The 15229-nt window shown below is 51.2% G+C and overlaps 1 protein-coding gene across 1 annotated transcript in view; it reads right to left on the bottom strand.

The window, feature by feature from the left end:
* mybpc2a (myosin binding protein Ca) overlaps positions 1-15229 on the bottom strand; it is a 111700-nt gene that overhangs the window by 74016 nt on the left and 22455 nt on the right. The window contains exons 6-10 of the mRNA XM_078237271.1: positions 11457-11534; positions 9597-9745; positions 6883-6997; positions 4080-4125; positions 2322-2378 (exon numbers count right to left, since the gene is read on the bottom strand). Of these exons, the coding sequence (XP_078093397.1) occupies positions 2322-2378; positions 4080-4125; positions 6883-6997; positions 9597-9745; positions 11457-11534 (445 nt within the window). The remainder of the gene's footprint in view (positions 1-2321; positions 2379-4079; positions 4126-6882; positions 6998-9596; positions 9746-11456; positions 11535-15229) is intronic.

Genomic DNA, 15229 nt, shown 5'->3' with positions numbered 1-15229 from the left:
GTCTGTACAGTCTGAGGTCACGCACCAACTGACTCAAGAACAGCTCCTTCCCTGCTGCCATCAGACTTTTGGAATGGACCTACCTTGCACTAAGCTGATCTTTCTCTACACCCTAGCTATGACTGTAACACTACATTCTACACCCTCTCCATTCCTTCTCCCTATGTACTCTATGAACAGTATGTCTTGTCTGTATAGTGTGCAAGGAAACAATACTTTTCACTGAATCCCAGTGCATGTAGGGTGGCACGGTGGCACAGTGGGTTAGCACTGCTGCCTCACAGCACCAGGGACCCAGGTTCGATTCCCGGTTTGCGTCACTGTCTGTGTGGAGTCTGCACGTTCTCCCCGTGTCTGCATGGGTTTCCTCCGGGTGCTCCGGTTTCCGCCCACAGTCTGAAAGACGTGCTGGTTAGGGTGCACTGGCTGTGCTAGATTCTCTCTCAGTGTACCCGAACAAACACGGGAGTGTGGCGACTAGGGGACTTTCACAGTAACTCCATTGCGGTGTTAATGTAAGCCTACCTGTGACACTAATAAATAAACTTTTTTAAAAGTGACAATAATAAATCAAATCATTCACCATCCCGACTTGGAAATATATCGGCCGTTCCTTCATTGTTGCTGGATCAAAATCCTGGAACTGCCTCCCTAACCGGTCTAGGTTGATTGGCCATTCGAAATTGCCCTTAGTGTCCCGGGATGCATAGGTTAGAGGGATTAGTGGGATTAGAGGGGTATGTGGGGATATGGGGATAGGGCCTGGGTGGGATTGTGGTTGGTGCAGACTCGATGGGTCGAATGGCCTCTTTCTGCACTGTCGGATTCTATGAATAAAAAAATTCTATGAACAGCACTGAATGTAGCCCAATCCATCACGCAAACCAGCCTCCCATCCATTGACTCTGTCTACACTTCCCGCTGCCTCGGGAAAAGCAGCCAGCATAATCAAGGACCCCACGCACCCCGGACATTCTCTCTTCCACCTACTTCCGTCGGAAAAAAGATACAAAAGTTTGAGGTCACGTACCAACCGACTCAAGAACAGCTTCTTCCCTGCTGCTGTCGGACTTTTGAATGGACCTACCTTGCATTAAGTTGATCTTTCTCTCTACCCTAGCTATGACTGTAACACTACATTCTGCACCCTCTCTTTTCCTTCTCTGTGAATGGTATGCTTTGTCAGTATAGCGTGTAAGAAACAAAACTTTTCACTGTATGTTAATACATGTGACAATAATAAATCAAATCAACTCACTGTGGGTGTTCCGACACCAAATGGACTGTAGTGATTCAAGAAGGTGGCTGACCAGCACCTTATCAAGGGGCAATTAGGGAGGGGCAACAAATGCTGGCCTAGCCAGCAACGGCCACATAAGAACATAAGAACATAAGAAATAGGAGCAGGAGTAGGCCATCTAGCCCCTCGAGCCTGCCCCGCCATTCAATAAGATCATGGCTGATCTGACGTGGATCAGTACCACTTACCCGCCTGATCCCCATAACCCTTAATTCCCTTACCGATCAGGAATCCATCCATCCGCGCTTTAAACATATTCAGCGAGGTAGCCTCCACCACCTCAGTGGGCAGAGAATTCCAGAGATTCACCACCCTCTGGGAGAAGAAGTTCCTCCTCAACTCTGTCTGAAACCGACCCCCCTTTATTTTGAGGCTGTGTCCTCTAGTTTTAACTTCCTTACTAAGTGGAAAGAATCTCTCCGCCTCCACCCTATCCAGCCCCCGCATTATCTTATAAGTCTCCATAAGATCCCCCCTCATCCTTCTAAACTCCAACGAGTACAAACCCAATCTCCTCAGCCTCTCCTCATACTCCAAACCCCTCATCTCCGGTATCAACCTGGTGAACCTTCTCTGCACTCCCTCCAATGCCAATATATCCTTCCTCATATAAGGGGACCAATACTGCACACAGTGTTCCAGCTGCGGCCTCACCAATGCCCTGTACAGGTGCATCAAGACATCCCTGCTTTTATATTCTATCCCCCTCGCGATATAGGCCAACATCCCATTTGCCTTCTTGATCACCTGTTGTACCTGCAGACTGGGCTTTTGCGTCTCATGCACAAGGACCCCCAGGTCCCTTTGCACGGTAGCATGTTTTCTCATGAACGAATTTATTCAAAGGGCAGGGCATGCAACAACATCACTCTCCGTCAGTGCTTCACAGAGGCACCAAACCAGATAGACCATCAAGTCTTGGAAGCACAGCGTCGGACTCAAAGATTGCGGTCCAATCAAGCTGGTGCTTATAACGTGCGCTCTCAGACATTTATATATAGTAATTCACTCCTTCCCCAACCTTTTCTTCAACAGCCCACTGAAATCCAGCTCCCCGGCATCCTCATCAGCAGCATTCCTGCAAGTGAAATAAACACACGTTCAGTTAACAATCAACGGGCGAGATCTTCCAACCTTCCCAGTCGCGTGTTTCCCGTCAGCAGGAGGCGGGATTCTCCGGTCCCGCCGCTGTCAATGGGAATTCCCATTGACGTCACTCCCACGCCAGCGCGATGTGGTTGATAGAATTCCTACACCGCAGAAGGAGGCCATTCGGTCCATCGAGTCTGCACCGACTACAATCCCACCCAACGCCCTATCCCCATAACCCCATGCATTTACCCTAGCTAGTCCCCCCTGACACTAAAGGGCAATTTATCATGGCCAATCCACCTAACCTACACATCTTTGGACACTAAAAGGCAATTTAGCATGGCCAATCTACCCAACCTGCACATCTTTGGACAGTGAGTAGTCTCAACATCAGGTTAAAGTCCAACAGGTTTATTTGGAATCACGAGCTTTTGGAGCACTACTCCTTCATTAGGTGAGTGGGGTTAAACCCACTCACCCGATGAAGGAGCAGCGCTCCGAAAGCTCGTGATTCCAAATAAACCTGTGGGACTTTAACCTGGTGTTGTGAGACTTCTTACTGTGCCCACCCCAGTCCAACGTCGACATCTCCACATCATCTTTGGACTGTGGGAGGAAACCGGAGCACCCGGAGGAAACCCACGCAGACACGAGGAGAATGTGCAGACTCCGCACAGACAGTGACCCAAGGCCGGGAATCGAACCCGGGTCCCTGGCGCTGTGAGGCAGCAGTGCTAACCACTGTGCACCCGTGCCGATGTTTGCCAGGAGTCTCTGGTCCCGCCGCTGTCAATGGGAATTCCCATTGACGTCACCCCATGCCGACGGGCATGGAGAATCCCACCGGCGTGAACGGCCGGAGAATTCCAGCCGACATCTTTTTCCCCCTTGCATCCGGATATTCCCCCTCTGCAAAGTTGTCTATTCTTCCATCAAAAATGTAGGGGGAGGGGGCAATTTTCCGACCTCGCCTCGCCTGGCACAGGTCAATCCTGGAAAACAAATTGGCCCCGCGACCGGTTTCGCGCCCGGCGCCAAATGTTTTGCGATTGTCTCTGCCCCTTTCCGATGGTGCAAACCGTATCGCTCCCAGAAAGGTCGCGGGGCCAATTAGCATTTTCAAGCAGCATTTAATGAGTATTTGATCGGATCCGGATTCTCCCAGCTTCCGGGAGCTTCCAACCTTGCGGCACGGCGCGAGTGTCACTACTCGTCTCCACTTGCAGAGACCAGGCGCGATGGCCACGCCAGAGGAGGGGAGGGCCATGGAAGCCCAAAGGTCATTTGTTGACTCATTCTTAGTCACCTTTGACCTGGAGTGGCCCTCGTTGCCCATTGAATGGGAGTGCCTTGCTCGGCCTTTTCAGAGCGGCAGTTGCTCTGGGACCCAATGTGTCTGGAGTCACATGTGGACCAGACCCAGGTAGAGATTCAGTACGGGGCATTAGCCAGCACAACTAATCCTAATATTGCCTTAAACTATAAATTGGAAGAGTAGGGCAAGGAGGCAGTAACTCAAATGATGGGAACCCATGGCAGTTTCGTGGTCATCATTCCAATTTTAATTCCAGATTTTTATTGAACTCAGATTCCACCTCCTGCCGCAGTGGGATTCGTACCCTTGACAACTCAAATGACAAAGGATGCATTGGGTGCAAACAAATGAAGGAAGGAAGAGATTACTCACGTCCGTTTGAAAGCCGTCAGAAGATGACCACTGTCCTCGACCGAAGCTGTGAAGAAATTGATGAAGATTTAAAAACAGTACGGAGTAAGCAGGCACACGCAGTGATTTAATCTTGAGGGATATACGGTGGATACACGTGCAGATGACACCCAAGTGACTTGCTCCCATTAAAAGATCCCAAGGTTTTTCCAGCTATGAGATCACATCTAGCACAGCGGCACAGTGGTTAGCACTGCTGCCTCACAGCGCCAGGGACCCGGGTTCGATTCCCGGCCTTGGGTCACTGTCTGTGTGGAGTCTGCACGTTCTCCCCATGTCTGCGTGGGTTTCATAGAATCCTACAGTGCAGAAGGAGGCCACTCGGCCCATCGAGTCTGCACCGACCACAATCCCTTCCCAGCCCCTATCCCCATAACCCCATGTATCTACCCAAGCTAGTCCCCCTGAAACCGGATTACCCTGAGGAAACCCACGCAGACATGGGGAGAATGTGCAGACTCCGCACAGATAGTGACCCAAGCCAGGAATCAAACCCAGGTCTTTGACGCTGTGAGGTGGCAGTGCCAACCACTGTGCCACCGGGTGCTCCGGTTTCCTCCCACAGTCCGAAAGACGTGCTGGTTAGGTGCATTAGCCGTGCTAAATTCTCCCTCAGCGTACCCGAACAGGCGCCGGAGTGTGGCGACTGGGGGATTTTCACAGTAACTTCCTTGCAGTGTTAATGTGAACCTACTTGCGACACCAATAAATAAACCTAAAATATAGCAGAGGGAATGAATGGGGTGGAAAGTAGTCATGGCTGCTAATGGCATGCATCCGTACAGTGCTAGTGTTTTACTCTGGGTGGGGAATAGTAGCATAGAGGAGATGTTGGGAGTCGGTGGTGGAGGGGAGTGAGGTGTTATAGTCTGCAGGGCGAGGTGCATGGATTTCTTCAACCGTCTTTGAGCTGTCGATCATGCTTTTGCCTCCAGCCGTAACAATAATATCACGCTCTTTATTGGGGCCTCCCTCACCCAACACACATCCTAAAACTCTGGGGGAATTTACGCAGGCAGGGGAAGGGTGGAGAAGGTTGGGTCCATGCTGGGGATCCCATCTCACCTTCTCCACTCCTGTTACTCTCTTTTCCTTGTACTTGCAGGACTCCATTCCTAACCCTGTCCTAAACCTGCTGGAAAGGCCTGATTGCTTGCAACTGCCGTGTTGTGAGTTCATTTGGCATCTCAATAGTGAGGTCTTGAGACTTGTATGTTTAAATGTGAACCTTCTGTCGTTAATCTTCAACTATGTGCAGATAAAGTTAAATTTTATTTATTAGTCACAAGTAAGGCTTACATTAACACTGCAATGAAGTTACTGTCAAATTCCCCTAGTCACCCCACTCCAGCGCCTGTTCGGGTCAATGCACCCTAACCAGCACGTCTTTCAGACTGTGGGAGGAAACCGGAGCACCCGGAGGAAACCCACGCAGACACGGGGAGAACATGCAGACTCTGCACAGACAGTGACCCAAGCCGGGAATTGAACTCGGGTCCCTGGCGTTGTGAGGCAGCAGTGTTAACCACTGTGCCAGATGCCAGTTAATGTCACGTATGGCACTCCTTCCCCCATGCAAGCTCCTTCTGGAGTGTTCTATCGAGTCCATTACCATGTGACTCTATACGTCATACCGAGGGTGGTCTCTCCAGTTCCACGTTACTCCTTGCTGTGCCAAGCACCTTTACATTATAATGACATGCAGACACACACAATAACAAAGATTTAAAGTTAAAAAGTTTATTTATTAATGTCACAAGTAGGCTTACATTAACGCTACAATGAAGTTACTGTGAAATTCCCCCAGTCGCCACACTCCGGTGTCTGTTCGGGTACACTGAGGGAGAATTTACCATGGCCAATGCACCCTAACCAACACGTCTTTCAGACTGTGGAAGGAAACCGGAGCACCCGGAGGAAACCCACGCAGACACGGGGAGAATGTGCAAACTCCGCACAGACAGTGACCCAAGCCGGGAATCGAACCCAGGTCCCTGCGTTGTGAGGCAGCAGTGCTAACCACTGTGCCATCGTGCCGCCCTACCTCCCACCTCCTTCCAGACTGTGACTCCACTACCAAAACCAAACTATTATTTCCCTGACCGAGGATCCCTGTTATCAGAGAATCCGTACAGTAAAGGAGGAAGCCATTCGGCCCATCGAGTCTGCACCGACCACAATCCCACCCAGGCCCTATCCCCATAACCCCATGTATTTATCCTAACTAGTCTCCCTGACACTAAGGGGCAATTTAGCATGGCCAATCCACCTAACCCGCACATCTTTGGACCGTGGAAGGAAACCGGAGCACCCGGAGGAAACCCACGCAGACATGGGGAGAACGTGCAAACTCCACACAGACTGTGACCCAAGCCAGGAATCGAACTCGGGTCCCTGGAGCTGAGAGGCAGCAGCGCTAACCACTGTGCCACCATGCCACCCATGGGTTTTATGGTCACTATTACTGAAACTCCCGGAGGAAACCCACGCAGAGACGGGGAGAACTCCGCACAGACAGTGACCTGAGGCTGGGAATTGAACCCGGATCCCTGGCGCTGCGAGGCAGCAGTGCTAACCACTGTGCCACCGTGCCGTCTCTGTTGCACTGCTGCATCAGCCCCACTTGCACGATGTCGATAGATGTACCCATGACCCTGTTAACCAGAGTTAAGAATAGCATTCGGCTGAACCAGGCCGGCAGCACTGAGCACTCGTACTGAACATATCATCAAGGCAAGGTTATCGTAGCAAATGTGCTTCTTACATTCAACTGTAATGTCAAAGGCTACGCTGTCGAACTGATCTTTCGAGGTCACCTCACACCTGTAACCACCTGCGACAGTCTTGTCAGCATTTATCTTCATCTCGTAGGTATAAACCTGTGGAGAGACAGTTTGTTATCCATTGTCTTGACTGAAGTGGTCCCGTGCACTGCCTAACCTAATGCTCCTTGGGCAACACCTTCCAAACCCGTGCCCTCAACCTTCTAGAAAGACAAGGGCAGCATATACCTGGGAAAACCACTACCTGAAAGTTCACCTCCAAGTCTCTCAACATCCTGACTTGTGTTTATTCATTCATGGGACATGGGCGTCGCTGGCTGGGCCCAGCATTTATTGCCCATCCCTAGTTGCCCTTGTTCAGAGGGGCATTTGAGAGCCAACCACATTGCTGTGGCTCTGGAGTCACATGTAGGCCAGACCGGGTAAGGACGGCAGATTTCCTTCCCTAAAGGACATCAACGAACCAGGTGGGTTTGTCCGATAATGGTTTCATGGTCATCTGTAGATTCTTAATTCCAGATTTTCCTTTTATTGAATTCAAATTCCACCACCTGCCGTGGCGGGATTCGAACCTGGGTCCCCAGAACATTAGCTGAGTTTCTGGATTAATAGTCTAGCGATAATACCACTAGGCCATTGCCTCCCCTTAAATATAAACTTGGAAATATATCGGCCGTTCCTTCGCAGTCACTGGGTCAAAATCCGGGAATTCCCTCCCTAACGGCATTGTGGGTCAACCCACAGCACGTGGACTGCAGCGATTCAAGAAGGCGGCTCACCACCACCTTCTCAAGGGGCAACTAGGGATGGGCAATGAATGGTGGGAATTGCTGGGCCCAGCCAGCGACGCCGACATCCCAGAAAAGAATTTGAAAAATTATAGCAGTGACTCACTTCATTCACTGTGAAATGTTTCCCTTAAGTTATGAAAGGCTTTATATAACTGGTACATTTTTTATAACGGTGTAATTAAGAGATACACGAGGGGGTAAGCAATACTATCAGGTGGTACCACCTCAAAATGATCCCAGCAAGTCAACCTTCTCCACTGGCCCAAAGGCCGACTGGAGGTCTTAGAAAAGCCAGCATAGAAACGAGGAGCAAATGGCCTCTTTCCATCTAAACTAGAAGCAGGAGGAGGCCATTCGGCCCTTCGAGCCTGCTCCACCATTCATTATGATCATGGCTGATCGTCAAATTCAATATCCTGATTCTCCCCCCTTCCCCCCATATCCCTCGATCCCTTTAGCCCCAGGAGCTACATCTAATTTCTTCTTGAAATCAGACATTTTGGCCTCAACTACTTTCTGTGGTTGTGAATTCCACCACTCTTCGGGTCCTCAAAGGTTTACCCCCTTATCCTCAAACTGTGACACCTAGTTCTGGACTCCCCCACCATTGGGAACATTGGGGGCGATTCTCCCATTGCGAACCCACACATTTTCTGGCGGGTCCGGTCCGGAGAATCGCGTGTCGGCCATCTCGCGGGATTTGTGCCTGCGTTCCTGACGCATGCGCAGAGCCAGGGAACAGTCGCAGCCGGGAGCGCGCTGAAAACCGGCCGGAGGAGAGGTAAGCGATTTTAATCTGTTTTAAATATATTTGAAATTTAGTTTAAATGTGATTATAGGGCCCAGCATGGAACATGCCAGGCCAGTAGCATCTCCCACCCCGCCAGGAGTACTTCACTCCGGCGGGGTTCAGAGTAGCTCCCCACGTTCGGGGAACTAGCGGGAGACCCCGCGGGAATGAAGGGGAGACAATCGGGGCCTCCCCAGGGGGGTCGGGCGGCAACGGGATGGCTGCGCCCCCTGGGCATGGGCACCCTGGCAGTGCCAGCCTGTGCCCCTCTGGCACTGCCCATGGGGCAAAGTGCCCATGCCCGGGGGGGCCTATTGTGAGTGGGGCCTGGGGCGACTTGTGGGGTTGGGGCGAGGGAGGCCCGCTGCCATCTGCAGACAGGATCGGTCAGGGCTGGAGGGAGAGCAACGATCGGGGTGGGCTGGCGAGGGGGGCGCTCTTGTGGGGGGGAGGGGTCTGCCTCCTGGGGGGATCGCCACTGCTGGGGAGGTGGGCTGGACATCGGGGTGGCTCCTGGACGGTGGGGTGAGTCGGGGCTGGCCCGGGAATTGTCGTGGGGGGCTGCAAACGGGGGGCCGTGGGGGAGGGGAGCTGGAGGGGCAGCACTGCGGGGGTCCCGGGCTGGCCATGCGATTGAGATCAGGGCCACTGTGCATGCACAGAGTTCCAGAAGGCGTGAATAGACCCCCCCCCGCCCCCGCCGGGTTTTTAATGAGATTCCCGATTGGGACCTCTGCATTGCGGAGATTCAGGTCTGAAGCTGCACTGAAAAAACAGGGGGATTTAAAACAGTTTTCTCGCCAATTCAGCACTTTTGGGAGAATTCCCCCCCCCCCCATTCTTTCTGAATCTACCCTGTCTAATTAACCCTGTTAGAATTTTATGAGATCCCCTCTCAATCTTCTAAACTCCAATTAATATAATCCTAACCGACTTAACGAGTGGGACTTTACGGCCTTGCTCGGGCGAGACCGGAAATTCCCACCTGAGGTCAACGGAAATTTCCGTTGTTGGACCCTCGCCAATTATAATAGGATTATAATCCTCTTCCTGTGCTGAGCCACTAGACAAGCCAGATGGAACCGTCCCATCCTCTTCGCAGACTCTGCCTCACCTTTGTTTTGCCATCGTACGTCTCCTTGAACTGGTACACCTTCCCGGCTTTGCTTCCCAGATCCATCCACTTGCCCTTAAACCACTTGACAGCCGGTTTCTTCACCATCTTGCTGGAGTCAACCTTGGCGACCAGCGTGATGGTCTCACCTGCCGATCGAAGACATGGGGGGGGGGTAAAAGAAACCCAGTCAATCCTTCCCCATCATATCCGCCCCCAGCGAGACATCCCAGAGAGAACGACAGTCCTGCAATGTGCGCAACCCTGTCATCCGATTTGATGTGGAGACTCCGATTTGACCCAGAGCTCAGCCTTCGCCCACATAGATCCTCCACCACGAACGCTACCCAACTCCGCCCCTGCCACAGTCCCCTCTTCTGGTGAAACTGTCGTCTGGACTCCAGATTCCACTACACTCCTGGCCAGGCCTGGATTCTATCCCCCCCCCTCAATCCCCCCACAACGCCCGCAGTTAATATTCCAACTCACAATCAAACCCATTCACCCAACTTGAGGCTCAATGCCAATCAGGATAAAGCAGACCCCACCTCCCGCTTGATCGACACCCCATCCACCACCTTCAACATGCATTCCCTCCACCACCAACGCACACTGGCAACCGTGTGTACCACCAACTACAGGGTGTCCCAAAGCTTCCTACCACTCCTGATCTCCCAAGAGCTTTGGAGAGCCCGCAAGCATTCTCCTAATGTCAGCAACCCCTTTCCTTGTTGCAAATTAAACACCAACGCAGAAACTAAACCTTTTCCTGCTATATTGATGCACTTATTAAATCTGGCAATAATTTAAAGGTTCTTTGATTAAAAATATACATTTTGTACCCTCTGGCTTTTTTAATAGAAGGATTGATGCTGGAAAAGTGATTCTAATACTGGACACACGCATCTCCCGCTTCCCCTCACACACTCCCTCACGTCTCTCTCTGTCCCTCACACACTCCCTCACGTCTCTCTCTGTCCCTCACACACTCCCTCACGTCTCTCTCTGTCCCTCACACACACACTCACGTCTCTCTCTCTCTCTCCCTCACACACGTCTCTCTCCCTCTGTCCCTCACACACACACTCACATCTCTCTCTCTCTCTCCCTCACACGTCTCTCTCTCTCTGACCCTCACACACACTCATGTCTCTCTCTCTCTCCCTCACTCACGTCTCTCTCTCTCTCCCTCACACACACACTCACGTCTCTCTCTCTCTCCCTCACACACGTCTCTCTCTCTCTCTCCCTCACACATGTCTCTCTCTCTCTCTGTCCCTCACACACACACTCACATCTCTCTCTCTCTCTCTCCCTCACTCCCGTCTCTCTCTCTCTGTCCCTCACACACACACTCACGTCTCTCTCTCTCTCCCTCACTCACGTCTCTCTCTCTCTCCCTCACTCATGTCTCTCTCTCTCTGTCCCTCACACACACACTCACATCTCTCTCTCTCCCTCACTCACGTCTCTCTCTCTCTCCCTCACACACGTCTCTCTCTCTCTCTCCTTCACACACACACTTACGTCTCTCTCTCTCTCCCTCACACACACCCTCACCCCTCTCTCTCTCTTATTCACACACACACACACACACACACCCACCCTCCTCCATCTCTCTCTCACACATTCACACACACTCACCCCCCCCCCCACACACTCTCACCCTTCCCCTCTCTCCCTCACACACACACTCACCCCTCTCTCTCTCCCTCACCCCTCTCTCTCTCCCTCACACACACTCACCCCTCTCTCTCTCCCTCACCCCCCCCCCCCCTCTCTCACACCATTCGTTCTCTAACCGCGATTGCGATTTTCAATCTGCTCGATGTCACAGCGATGGTTTCTGCGCAGACTCACCCATGCGAACCGTTACTGACTCCGGCTTCTCGACGAAGAAGCCGGTGAGGTTTTTCTGTTCATCAGACGGAAGGGTGTCTGTAAAGGAGAGAAACTCCGATTAACCCTGGAGCTCCCGCCAAGCCTGACCTGGGAATCTAACCGGCCTTTCCCTCAGTGCTACTGGATCAAAACCCTGGAACTCCCGCCCTCACAGGATGAAAGGTGGTGACATAGCGCTATTGTCACTGGACTAGAAATCCACAGGACAATTCTCCGGGGATCCGGGTTCGAATCCCGCCACGGCAGATGGTGGAATTTGAATTCAATGAAAAATATCTGGAATTAAGATCCACTGATGACCCATTGTCGGAAAAACCCATCTGGTTCACTAAAGTTTATTTATAAGTCACAAGTAGGCTTACATTAACACTGCAATGAAGTTACTGTCAAATTCCCCTAGTCGCCACACTCCGGCACCTGTTCGGGTCAATGCACGCTAACCGCACGTCTTTCAGACTGTGGGAGGAAACCGGAGCTCCCGGAGGAAACCCACGCAGACACGGGGAGAACGTGCAGACTCCACACAGACAGTGGCCCAAGCCAGGAATCGAACCCGGGTCCCTGGCGCTGTGAGGCAGCTGTGCTAACCATTGTACCACCGTGCCACACTAATGTCCTTTAGGGAAGGAAATCTGCCGTCCTTACCCGGTCTGGCCTACATGTGACTCCAGAGCTACAGCAATGTGGTTGACTCTCAACTGCCCTCTGAAATGGCCGAGCGAGACACTCAGTTCAAAGGCAATAAATGCTGGTCCAGCCAGCAACAACCATGTCCCACGAATGAATACACAAAAGGTAATGACGGAGCCGTATAAAACGCTGGTTAGGCCACAGCTAGAGTACTGTGTGCAGTTCTGATGACCTTCCATACTTGCCCACTTTGAATCCGATCTGCCCCCATTTCATATACAGGGCATTATAAGACCATAAGACATAGGAGCAGAATTAGGCCACTCGGCCCATCGAGTCTGCTCCGCCATTCAATCATGACTGATAATTTTCTCTTCCCCATTCTCCTGCCTTTTCCCCATAACCCCTGATCCCCTTATTGATCGAGAACCTATCTATCTCTGTCTTAAAGACACTCATTTAAGGGAGCATCTCAAAATCACAGGCATGAAATTTAAGATCAGGGAGGTTAGGCCACACTGTTAGGAGTATTGTGTGCAGTTCTGGTCACCACACTATAGGGAGGATGTGGTTGCACTGGAGGGGGTGCAGAGGAGATTCACCAGGATGTTGCCCGGGCTGGAGCGTTTCAGCTATGAAGAGAGGCTGGGGTTGCTTTCCTTAGAGCAGAGAAGGCTGAGGGGGACCTGATCGAGGTGTACAGAATAATGAGGGACAGAGATAAGGTAGATAGGAAGGAACTTTTCCCATTTGCAAAAGGGTCAATAACCGGGGGGGGCATAGATTTAAGATCAGGGGTAGGAGATTGAGGGGATTTGAGGACAAAACTTTTCCCCCCAGAGGGTGATGGGAATCTGGAACTCGCTGCCTGAAGGGGTGGTAGAGGCGGGAACCCATTTAAGAAGCATTTAGATGAGCACTTGAAAGACCATAGCGTACAAGGCTACAGACAAAGTGCTGGAAAATGGGATTAGAATAACAAAGGGCAAAGGTACAGCACAGGAACAGGCCCTTCGGCCCTCCAAGCCCGTGCTGATCATGATGCCCTAACTAAACTACAAAAAAAACCCTCTTCCCTTACTCGGACCGTATCCCTCTATTCTCTCCTTATTCATGGACCCATCCAGATGCCTCTTAAATGTTGCTAATGTTCCTGCTTCCACCACCTCCTCTGGCAGCGCGTTCCAGGCACCCACCGCTCTCTGCGTGAAAACCTCCCCCGCACATCTCCCTTAAACTTTCCCCCTCTCACCTTGAACCTGTGCCCCCTTGTAATCGACATTCCACCCTGGGGAAAAAGCCTCTGACTATCCACCCTGTCTGTACCTCTCATCATTTTGTAGACCTCTATCAGGTCTCCCCTCAGCCTCCATCTTTCCAGTGAAAACAATCCTAGTTTATTCAACCTCTCCTCATAGCCAACACCCTCGAGACCAGGCAACATCCTGGTGAACCTTCTTTGCGCTCTCTCCAAAGCTTCCACGTCCTTCTGGTAGTGTGGCGACCAGAACTGCACGCAATACTCCAAATGCGGCCTAACCATAGTTTTATATAGCTGCAACATGATGTCCCAACTCTTGTACTCAATACCCCGACTGATGAAGGCAAGCATGCCATATGTCTTCTGAATTACTTTGGCCACCTGTTGCCACCTTTAGGGAACTGTGAACCCGCAAGCCCAGATCCCTCTGGATGTTAATGTTCCTCAGGGTTCTGCTATTTAAAGTAGAATTCACACCTAAATTTGATCCTCCAAAATGCATCACCGTGCAATGCATGACAGATATTAGGCTAACTGGCCTGTAGTTTCTTGTTTGGGCAGAGGGGTGGCTGGTTTAGCTCAGTTGGCTGGACAGCTGGTTCATGATGCAGAGTGACACCAAGAGCACAGGTTCAATTCCTGTACGAGCTGAGGTTATTCATGAAGGCCGCATCTTGCCCCTTGCCTGAGGTGCGGTGACCCTCAGGTTAAATGGCCACCAGTCAGCTCTCCCCTGTGGTCATCTGGGACCAAGGCAACTTTACCTTTTGTTTCCTGCTTTCTGTCTCCCTCTCATTTTGGATAGATGAGCTCCCATTGCTATTTTCCAATCGAATCACCACCTCCCCACCAATACAGTGCATTGTAACAACCATTGGCTGACAGGAAACAGGGGAGATGGTAGTATAGTGGTAATGCCATTGGACCAGTAACCCAGAGGCTTACACTGGTACAACGTGGGTTCAATTCCTACCATGGCGGCTGGTGGAATTTAAATTCATAATTTTTCTGAATCTGGAATTGAATGGTGACCATGACAACTATCATCGATTGTCGTAAAAACCCATCTGGTTCACTGATGTCCCTTTAGGGAAGGAAATCTGCTGTCCTTACCCGGTCTGGCCTACATGTGACTCCAGAGCCACAGCAATGTGGTTGACCCTTAATTGCTCCTCTGAAATGGTCGAGTGAGACACTCAGTTAAAATGTTGGCCTTCTCAGTGACACCCCCAAATCCCACGGAAGAATAAAGAAGAAAAAAATAGTTGGTGTGGAAATAGTCAGATGGGTCTCAGGGTTTAAAATAATGGAGTGAATTTTATCGCGGGGTTCGGGATCCTGACATCAGGACAAAATGGGGGTTCCGATCCTGCACTCACAGGTCACAGAACCAGCTTGGGGTTTTTTACCACGGGCAGCTTTCTCTCCCTGTGCTCACACCCCACTCTCCACAGTGTTGGGGCAGTGGTTAGCACTGCTGCCTCACAGCGCCAGGGACCCGGGTTCAATTCCCGGCTCGGGTCACTGTCTGTCTGGAGTTTGCACGTTCTCCCAGTGTCTGTGTGGGTTTCCTCCCACACTCCAAAGATGTGTGGGTTAGGTGGATTGGCCATGCTAAATTGCCCCTTAGGGTCCAATGATGTGTAGGTTAGATGGATTGGCCATGCTAAATTGCCCCTTAGTGTCCAAAGATGTGCAGTTTAGATGGATTAGCCATGCTAAATTGCCCCTTAGGGTCCATTGATGTGTAGGTTAGGTGGATTGGCCATGCTAAATTGCCCCTTAGTGTCCAAAGATATGCAGGTTAGGTGGATTGGCCATGCTAAATTGCCCCTTAGTG

This window comes from Mustelus asterias, chromosome 21 (genome assembly GCF_964213995.1).
Source record: "Mustelus asterias chromosome 21, sMusAst1.hap1.1, whole genome shotgun sequence".
In the NCBI taxonomy this organism is placed as follows: domain Eukaryota; kingdom Metazoa; phylum Chordata; class Chondrichthyes; order Carcharhiniformes; family Triakidae; genus Mustelus; species Mustelus asterias.
This window is presented reverse-complemented; position numbering and strand designations above follow the sequence as displayed.